Here is a 10,833-nt window from a genome sequence, read left to right on the forward strand (position 1 = left end):
CGCCAACTCGAAACCGGTCAGGATACCTGACCCGAACTCGAAAATTTCGGGTTGACGGGTAGACCCAAAACTTAATTTTAATTTATTAATTTATTACTGTAATTTTTAATAAAATCAATTTCGCACAAGACTAATTACATAATCAAATAATAAAATTTTAAATAAATAATCCCAAACCAAATCTAAAATAAATTAAAACACCGTAAAAGTGTTTTATCCTAAACTAAATATAAATTAAATTAAAACGGTATAAAAGTAAAAAATAATATAATACATTATTTGTCCAAATATATAATAATTTCAACTTCACACAAATTAAATAAATTCATTTAGGATTAAGTGATTAATCCCTTTGAAAAAAAAAATAACTTAGTTTAGTTAGATAAAATAACTTTTATTTTTATTAAATTATTTTTAATTTGTAAACGAGTTATCGGATCATATCAGATCACCCACGGATTACTCCGAATTCGATCCGTTTTCTTTTCGAGTTCATCGAGTTCGATCCGATTATGACCCGAACCCGCAAAATCTCAACCTAAACTCATTAATTTCGTGTTAGATTCATGTCGTGTTTTCAGGTCGTGTCGAAAATTGCCACCCCTAACCTCCAATCAGATGGAGAAGATCATTTGAAAATATTTTCAAATTGGTTGTTATCGAACTTAAAAAGGAATGTATTTAAAATACATAAGAGATATAAATATATATATAAAAAATTCCAAAATGTCCCAAGATACAATTTAACTAATAGAAACATCAACCAATTAATTGCGACGTCCTAGTTCAATTCTCAGTCCATCTCACCATCTCAGAATCAATGCCGTCGGAACTTTTTTGTGATATCCTCTGAAACAAAAAATCGAATAAGTTTCTGAATTTGTGTTTAAAAGTCACAATTAGAGTAGCAGATACATGGTATAATGCTAAAACTTGGGTTGAATGCATTATCAACTAAGTGATTGCAAAAACAACATAAAAAATTAATGATCACAACTTCGATGCAGATAATCAACTAAATAGAATATGTTTTTCTAACAAACGAGAAAGAGAAACAATGCAACCTTAAGATCTCTGTTCTCTTTCTCTAGGTTTCAAATTGCTCTTTCCAAAGTCTCCACCATGTTATCAGTGTCATCATTGTCTCCTGTACAACACCTGTAGTCTTCCATCTTCATATATCTTTTGGCTCAACTTATCACAAACTTTTTCATCTCTGAGGGCAACTGTAAAAGAAACAAAGATTAAATATCACAAACTAAAAAAGCAAGTATATCCTTTGTGATGTTGCTATCTTCCAGAAGAAAGAGACTAGAAAATGGAAAATGAAACTGCAGGTCCAAGGTAGAGTTGCTTGGCACCAAAGTACAGGTCTTACTTTCCTTTGCACTTCCGATTAGATAGAAGATTTATTCTCAGAGAGAGAGAGAGAGAGAGAAACTTCTGAGTAGAAGATAGAATATTTAGTCTCAGAAAGAGAGAGAGAGACTTCTGAGTAGAAAGAGAGAAAGAAAGCTGCACAAGCCTTCCTAAAGAACTTTGCAGCACATCAGCCTTCATAAATAACTTTACTAATGTGTTGTTTGGCAACATGAAGTATTTGCATGCAAGAACATCCCAACAACAAAAAATATATAAATTTCCAAAAGAGTACCATAACCATATTTGCTCAAAATCTGGCAATACCTTTTAATCTTAGTTTTATATTTTCCAACTTGCTACATTCTCTGTCCAGTTCCATCTGCAATTCCTTTACTTCTAACTGATGACTTGCTTGAAATTGCTGGAATTAAATCATAAAATTGATACCAAGAGTTGTATTGAGCTGAAAAAAGGCTCAAGTTTCTCATTAGGTAGCTCTCCTTCGGTACAGAGTACAAGAACAAACTCAACATAATTCTTAAAAAACTTGAACTAATCATAAACAAAATATCCAGAATTACTTTTAACAACTAACTTGACTTATTCTAGAGCTAAAAATCTGCAATAGAAGTATCATATAGATTGTTTCACATATCTCACAATAATGAATTTGCGTGCCGCAAGTTACACTTCAATTTCATATGTTTGTAAGGGAATTCAACTTTGAAATTGCAAAGATGTTATTATTTGGATGCATCAAAGTCATCGCTAGTTTTGGAGTTTGGCTCAAAATCTGTAGTAAAGGCAGCAAGGAGGAGTGTTGAGCAATGCAATTGTACTGCAAATTTTAAGCTCTACAAGCTGTTTTGAATTCCAAGTATTGAATTCAGTCTTTTGACTAGTTCAAGTTGTTTTGAATTCCAAGTATTGTTTTTGAGAATCTTTATGAGAGAATTATGTTGAGTTTCTTCTTGTACTCTTTATAAAATGAGAGTTGATTAATGCAAAACTTGAGTTTTTTTTCAGCCCTCAATACAAGTCTTGGTATCAATTTTATGCTTTAATTCCAACAGAAATGCTGTCAAACGCTGGAAGCATGTAGAGATCCTAGAAGCATGTATACATCTATTATCCAGTTTATTCATTACCAACAGATAATGAAGGGCAGAAATGGGAAGCTAAATATCTGAACAGTGATATTTGAATAATGTAAGAAAGGACAATTAGTTCTACAGACAAATAGATGGCAAGTTGACAAACTTTCCCCACACCTCAGCTCCTGTAAGTATTCACGACAGGTTCAATTATTATTCTTCTTAGCAAGCCAAAAAGAATTGCAAGGACAGTCAAGTAACAGTAAATTGTCAAAGTTGTAAAATTGTGTCTTTGAATTAGATGGTATGGCTAATACCTAATCAGGGCATCCAATTCCATTTTTCGGTCCATCTTGTTTAGGATACGACCATTCTGCAATATGCTTCCAGTCGCATGATTTTTCACCATGACTTACTTTGGTGGTTGGTGACTGCTAGTTCCTTGAACAGTTGAAGATAACATCAGTCACAACAAAAGGCAGGTAAGAAGTTCCTCTTGACAACATTTTTAAGCATAAAACAAAACAAGGATAATAGGTATATAACAGAAAAAGGAATAAATAAGAAACTGGCACAAAGAGTCTACTGATTCAATGCAGTCATGTCCACTAATTAACAGTTAACAACAAGATATACATACAGAAGGTGTTTGCAACTTCTAAAGATAATGAAACAATATGAACTCCATCATTGTAGGCATGGGAGGACCACCAGTTACAGTTTCAAGTGCATCAGCTCAAAAATAAAGGAAAAATCTATATATTCCAGGTAATCTGTCATGAAAATTATTATAAATGCTTAATATCTATCTCTTTGCAACACTGTCAACCAAAAGGATTACTGGATTTCAAACAATACCCTGGCAACCACCATAACTCCCAATACAACTGGAAGAAATGACATCATTTGTGTTATTAATGGTGACAATAAGTCGTCCTAATTCCACTAGCAACACTCAGTTCCCATATGACCAAGAAAGATTAAAAGAAAAATCACTTACATAAATTTCACAAGTTTTCAGGTTTCCAAAATTGTACTCATTCAATTATTCCCTGCTATATATTCCCTCTGGATATCAACACTCACCTTCGTGCTTCTAGATACATTTACAGCAGCATTGTTGCACGGAGATTTTGCTTCAGTATTCCACATCTTCATTAAGCCTCATAATTCTATCCTGTCAAATGAAATCTTTTAGATGTAACCAACTGAAAAGCGCATGTATATCTACCCTCCAAAATCATGATACTAGGAAACAAGGTAACATAACTTACAAACCCATACTGGAAAAAGCCAACCACCATAGCCTCAACCTATTAAGACCATGAAGTATCTAACCACAGAATATCAATATTAACTTAATGACATAACAGTGACTCACTCCAAATAAGAAAGGCGCAATCTAGCTCGGGCAGGAAGCAGCCTAAAAGTTTCCCTTGACATGGGCATGAATATTTCATAAGTTTCAAACACAGGGAACCCAGGACTAAAGAAAAAGTTAAAGAAACTGAAAAAAGAGAAAGAGCAAAGCCAAGGAAATTGTAAATTATCAAACTGTTTTGCAAAAGAAACAGAACTTTGAATAAATCAGATTAAGGAAAATACTACAGCATGTTCATCGGAAAATTCTTGAATTGAACCTTCAGTTTCAATACAAAGTCAAATTCTCAATAGGACTCTCATGTTAATATAGAGCCTACCATCCAAAATGGCCAATTACCAGAACAAGAAGATTCAACAATTGAACAAAATTTGCTTCCTTAAATATTCTAACAATTGGACATTAAAATCGCAGAGCATGACTGTAAATGAGGTTGCCATAAACCCCTTAACTATGCACCAATCAACATTTTAAATCTAGTTTTTTCCCCCAAGGCTGTGAAGAAGTTGGGGAGTGGGGTTGTGAAGGGCAAGGGAAAGGGAAAGATTCACTGAGGGTACAAGATAGAAGGTTTAAGAGAAAAGAATAAATTGTATAAAGAGAGAGGAGAGAGAAAAAAAAATCTCTCAGCAATGCAGCATAATTATTGGACAAAGTTTTAATTTCTGCTTGAAACTGATCAATCTGCATTAAGAGTATAAAAGAAAAATTCTTTAAGCCACTGAATTATGTCAAGCCATCTTATTTTATCATAATATAAAACAAGAAATTTCAAATTATGATAGCAACAACATGTCTATATATCCCCACAAGATAAAAAAGAAGTTCTCTAATTCTGCCCCCGATTTCAGAATAAGGTTAAATAGTGGTAAGAAAAAGGAATGACGGCGTAATTGGTCACAAAATTAATCTAACACTATAAGCAAGTTACTCAGTACCTAGCATGCAAAATTGTAAGCTGCATGCACGAAAAAACATTCCTGGAATCAATATCTACAAGACTGCTCAAAATATGTAAATTGCAAATTTTAATGCCTGTTGCTTAAAAAGCTTCTCAAGCTAATGTTTATTTCCTGTTCTATTGGCAAAGCAAATGCAAATCGTGGAAGTGTATATTGGGACAGTTTCTCACATTGAGACTGCCATGTGAGTGGGATGGTAAAATTTGAAAAGGAAGAATTAATCTGATGATATAAAACAAATTCGCAAGAGTTTGAAGATATGAAGTCATGTTGATCACTGAGGTTCACACGCTACAACAAATTTGCCCCAATCAGTAAAAATTCTGCATCGAATCTTTAGCACCGGTTATCCATAGCCTAACTACAAAGTGCTGCATATTGACTCGCAACAGTTTGAATTTGCAACTAAAACACAAATGAAAATTAGAGAAACAGACATTCCTTTATACATAAACAATATATCATCTATTGATAATGCACATAAAAATGTTGCACAAGCTATTCATTTGAGTCTTCTAGCTCACGTCATTTAGGTTTCACCAGGTAGGATGCCCATGTTTCATCTGATGGGGGAGGCGGCTGAACCCAGTGCCCTGGTATTCGGCTGCATTGAAGTTTTCCATAAGACACATAAGATGAGCTTTCAGGTTCTAAACAAAGACAAAAGCATATCAAACTTTCTGCTCAAAAACCAAACACCATGAGCCAAAAAAAAAAAGATTCATGGCACCAAAGGTAATACAAAGTCTTTGTGTGCCGCTTTTCCTCCCAGTAAATGATTAAGTGTTGGAGGAAATCCATCCCCAATCAAACCACGAACCCTAATAACCCATCCTCCTTCATCACACCAAATGCACAAAAGTAGTGAATAGACCCCCCAGACAAAATCTACTTGCGTGTTAGTAGACACCCCTCCTGCCCAAAACCCTTCCCGAATACACGGAAATCTGAAACCCCGCCACCCCCTGCCCCAATTTCAAAAACCAAGGCAGCTAACAATTCACAGTTGTTTCAGAGAATCATCGCACTTACCTTCCACCAGGTCTGATGTATGCATCCCATGTTCTCCTAACCTACATGGGATGAAACAACTAGTCAGCAAATTATTTCGATGAATCTTTCAAATTGTATTTAATAGTAAGCCTAGTGGCCTTTTCCATCATGGATATTCAAGAGATTTTAGCAGTTATAAAACTAGGAAAGTTATGTTTAGTTATCTTTATCTATGTTCGAACATACTTATGCTAATAGCAATGTATTCAAGGATGACATTATGCTCAATAACAGGTTTCAAAAAGTCTAGTTGAAAAAATTTGCCTAACTAGTGCTCAGATCACTCATTACAGGCCATAGACTATCTCTTAACATATAAGATATCCAACAAGAATGCTGTGAGGTAAAGGGAAAGGAAAATGTAAATTACTTCAATGAGGGTGCCCATATCAGTTTTGCTGCCGTAGTAGTAGTGATAAAATTCCATTGGCAAGTTTGCCATAGAATCATATGCAACAGTCGAACTTTGTCCTTCTGTTCCACTTGGTCTGGAGGCATTGCCAGTGACTACAGTTGAATCTCTTCTATCTTCACTTTCCACCATCATGTCTACAGTTTTGTTGTTATTGCTTGGTTTTTCAGAGTCAGGTCCACGATTTTGAATTCTAGATTCCTCGGCAGTTGCAATAGCATCTTTTGCAGCTTCTGTATCTGCTGCAGCCATAGCTTGTCGCTCCTCTTCCTCAACAGCAGCTCTAACTCTTTCAAGAAACTTGTCATCCTCTTCGGGGAGAAAATGACCTGCACAACAGAGAACATGGAAATTTCTTACATCAGTAACGAGATAATTCATTATCTGAGCATTTCAAAACTTTTAAAAGAGAATATTGCAAAACCTTTGAGCTGAGACAGATTATTACTTGTCTCAGCAGCATAACCCAGAAAAAATTTGCAATCAGAATGTGTTAAGAAGACTGAGAGTAAAACAATGTTTTTAGCATGTGCTGCACACTCTATCTCATTAAGAAATGTTCTTTAGATAGTCAGATAATGAAACTTTGGCACATTTTCTGTATAGAAATTGTTCGACTCCTTTCCCTCTATTGCACCTACCTCCAAATGTATGTAGAACAAAAGAGGAAAATGCTGTCTACTTTTGTAAATGAAATTGTCATTACCACATAACAGTACCAAAGTCAAGAATCACTGAGACATCACCTTGTTTTTTCAGTTTTTGGATCCTAAGGGACCGCAACTCTTGCAGCTTCTCCACGATCAGCATCAGCTCAAGCTGAAATTTGAAACTTGTGAGCTGAAGGTCTTGGAACAAGGGGAGCGGTAATAAGAGAAACAAGACAATGAGCAAGGAGAAAAGTTAAAAGCCATGCAAACCAAACATCCTCATCCTGTACAGCTGTACACTACCAGGGGTACACATGACTAACAACTACGAGCTTTGACATTTTCTTCCTCCACTCCCTAATTATACTCCAATAGTAAAACTGAATCCAGTGTCCTTCCTAATTCTTATTAATGAAATGGTTCTTGTGCTAAACAACATAGCTTCATAAGCAAGGTCTGTTTATTCAACCAAGAGACAGGAAAAAGCAAATTATTGTTTCAGTAGCAGTTGCAGCCGCAGCAGGGCTAAAATATGGAGCCAAATGTTCTCAAGCCTGAAAATGAACACAAGCATATGGATTTAAGCAAATGACTAGCCAATGTTCAATTGATCTTCACCTTCAACCTGTAATGCAATTGTAGGAACAATTGCAAGCATTGCTTTTGTCAAAAAGGAAAATATAGACCAAATGATAAGCAAATTAATGTACTCTTGACTCTTGAGAACAATAGCCAAGATATTTACAATTAAATTCAGAAATCGACTGAATTAATAATTTAGAGAATAGAATGGACTAAATCTAAATAATTTGGAGAATGGATTGCTAACATTTGAGTAAAAGAGAAGACGCTTATAGAAGATATTTCCTGAAAAAACAAGGTCTATATACATGATATATTAGCCCCTATTTGATAACCCAATAACCCAATTCAGCACTTAAACTTAATAGGTTCAGATCTTAATATGTTCAGACACGTTTGATAACAAAAAATAGAACATCTAAATTAATTAAATGGCAATGAGTTTTCTAGGCAAAACTTGCTCCAAAATTAAGTGATAAGCTATTCACTTATCACTTAATTTGATATATACTCAAATCTATCAGATTTAATACTTAACAATTCAGTAACTTAACGGATTTAGATGTTAGATTTCAGATTTGAGTTTTATCAAATGCACCCTTAGACACTCCTTTAATTTTAACCAAAAAGCTAGAGGACATGTCATCAGCCAATGTGGAATTTTGCAATATGAAGCATGTCAATAAGCGAATGCTTACCTCAGACTCTAATGTTTTCTTCTCTTCTTTTGCCTTAAGTTTTGCAATTTCCTTCAGCTTTTCTACCTGAATTCAATATCCATCTGTTAGCAAGAAGACATTTAAAGATGTAACAGTACGAAAACAACTCTATAGAAGCTACAACTTCATCCACTTTTACAACACAATCAAACCCAGACAAGGCAATATTAATTATACAAAAAAGGAGAAAGAAATTAGTCTTGAATTGAATGGTGCTTGCTTTCTGCCAAAAATTGAATTATATTAAAAAAATGCGGCTTGTATCATAGCCATCCATCGAGTAATACCATGGCAAAAGCCATACACTAAATAAGTGACCAACAACTCAAAGTTGTAAGAAAATCAACTTCAATATATAAAGGAATTTAGTGTGTTAAGAGATACACAAATATCATTGATGGAAGGAGATTATTGATTTCTTGTGCCTCAAATTGTTCATATTGTTTCATCAGTCCCAGGAGAAGGCTGATAGAAAAGGTTTGTCTTGAAAGTTTATGTTCAGCCATTGAATTATTCCAAATGCGCATTAAGGTTTCGTCATAAAGATCCAGGTACAACAAGGATATTCCACAACGCCCAAAGAAAATGCTAAAAGTTTAAAAAAAAAAAGCATCTTATGACCTGAAGAGTCAATATACAAGGCTGAACTACATTGGCTCAGGCTTTTTCAACTGCTTCAGGTTTTTTACTGCCTTACTACTGTTATCCAAGAGGAGATTTAAGGCAGCCGATAATTTGAAAGACCAAGAAGAAAAACAACGAAAATTACAAATAGGAAAACACCCAAGTTGCATAAGAAAAATTATGTCCTGCAACATCGGTACCTTACGCTTAGCAATTTCCTTTGCAATCTCTCCAGCCCTCCACTCATCAGCTTCTTTGTCAATCCGGTCAAATTGCTCACGCTCCTGAACTCATAAAGAGAGAAATGCACCAACAATACTGGTGATATAAGATATTAGGCTTCCTATTCAATGACAAAGTCATGGCACAATCAACAATAATGCAGGCACTCATCATAAACCATAACCACCTTTGCCAGGTTCTCAGCAACCTGCATCCTCTTTCTTTTCCGCCAACGCTTATTCCTCTTATACTTGCGCAATTTATCTGACAGTTTTACCGCAGCAGATTTTTCCTCCCACGGAGCTTTCACATCAGCTACAACTCTAAATGGTTCAAGCTGAACTCTCAATCTTGATGTTAAAGCATTAGCAGCTTCCAATGCTATCATTTCTTGAGAATCTAAATCAAACCTATTCTCCTCCATCAACTTATGAAACCTGTCAATTGAACTATCACCCTCACTAGATTCTTCCTCATTTTTCATCATAATCAACATCTCTAACTCCTTTCCCCTGCTCACCAATCAAAATTTTAGATCAATAACATGTCAATCATTATTTTTCCCAAGTCTAGGGCTTTGAAGCAAGGATTACTTACAATGCTTTAGCTAGATTAACAGTGTCATGCAAATCTTTGAGGCAATCACGGACGTTACTGCTTTTCCAGAAGGCACTGGATGGTGGTGGAAACGGCGGCAACACTGGAGCCCAATTCGGAGGCGCAGTAGGGTTGAATGGACCCGGAATCATTGGATTCATATCAAATTAAAACTGCAAAAGAAGCGTGGAATAGTTGGATTCATATCATTTGTTTGAAAGATAGTAGTAAATAAAATGAAAAAAATTTAGTCCTAGATACAGATAAACCAGAATATAAAGACCAAAAAATACCTTGAATACTGGGAGTAGATTGGGGAGGAGTGGGGATGGAGTCAACTTGGCTTTTGGTGAGCTGGGTGTCTGGTATCTGCCAAACAATTTTGGATTGAGGAGTGGATGGGTCTGGCTTTGGCTTTGAAACGCACATTCAGTTCTTGTAACTTGGCAGCTGATTTGTATAGGAGCAGCTCTTCACCCTATATTTTCTGTCGACCTTCTCACCACCAAAAACAAAAAGCGCTAACTTTCAGTTGTTATAAAACTAATAAACTACTATAGTATGAATAAAGATATTAGAGAAAGAAAAATAGATAGGATAAGAATTTATTTGGATGATTTATTTGATCCAGTTACTGTAGTACTTTTTGTGATGTGATGTATGTGAGATAAAAAGGTGATTGGGAATTGTGTGTATGATGCAAGCAAAACAAAATCTGAAATAAATCTTGCAAATTTTCTTTGTCCAAACAAAATCTGAAATATTCTAATATTTTAACTAAATACAAGTTCTTACAAAGGGTGTCAATATATCTCTATATATAGGTACTACAAGATTAAAGGAACATCAATCCTATTAAAAATTCACTATTACAAGAATAAGAAACTTATGAAACGGTTTCTCCATTACATGAATAGATTTGTGGATTGTAACTTCTATAAATAATGTAACCATAAATCATGAATTAATCATTTTGAAAATACAAAGGGACATCTGTATACTTTTAGTTGTTTCATAACACTCCCCCTTGGATGTCTATTATACAAAGAATATGCCTCGTTAAAACCTTACTAGGGAAAAATCCATCGGGACAAAAACCCTAATGAAGGAAAAAGAGTACACTATTCCTGTATATTAATTCTCCTCCTGATGCAAACATCATTTGAGATCTTTTA

The 10,833-nt window shown here is 34.9% G+C and overlaps 1 protein-coding gene across 5 annotated transcripts; it reads right to left on the minus strand.

The window, feature by feature from the left end:
* Positions 1–680: 680 nt before the first annotated feature.
* Positions 681–10,165, minus strand: LOC113695731 (U11/U12 small nuclear ribonucleoprotein 59 kDa protein). Of its 5 annotated transcripts, XR_011817154.1 has the most exons (13): positions 9,952–10,091; positions 9,659–9,831; positions 9,249–9,573; positions 9,040–9,123; positions 8,195–8,260; positions 7,011–7,083; positions 6,223–6,593; positions 5,832–5,872; positions 5,324–5,403; positions 3,543–3,633; positions 2,774–2,897; positions 1,065–1,226; positions 681–849 (listed from the first exon to the last, which is right to left on the minus strand). XR_011817154.1 is itself a non-coding variant. In XM_072055820.1 (9 exons), exons 2-9 carry the CDS (start codon positions 9,817–9,819, stop codon positions 5,325–5,327), a joined length of 1,200 nt encoding a protein of 399 aa, XP_071911921.1. In that variant the 5' UTR covers positions 9,820–9,831; positions 9,952–10,165; the 3' UTR covers positions 5,046–5,324. The 5 variants fall into 5 exon arrangements, 1 of the variants encoding a protein (XP_071911921.1); XR_011817155.1 differs by lacking the exon at positions 681–849 and having other exon boundaries at positions 1,100–1,226; positions 2,774–2,887; XR_011817157.1 differs by lacking the exons at positions 681–849; positions 5,324–5,403 and having other exon boundaries at positions 1,100–1,226; positions 2,774–2,887.
* Positions 10,166–10,833: the final 668 nt, after the last annotated feature.

The sequence above is a fragment of the Coffea arabica genome, chromosome 6e, assembly GCF_036785885.1.
Source record: "Coffea arabica cultivar ET-39 chromosome 6e, Coffea Arabica ET-39 HiFi, whole genome shotgun sequence".
Taxonomy (NCBI): domain Eukaryota; kingdom Viridiplantae; phylum Streptophyta; class Magnoliopsida; order Gentianales; family Rubiaceae; genus Coffea; species Coffea arabica.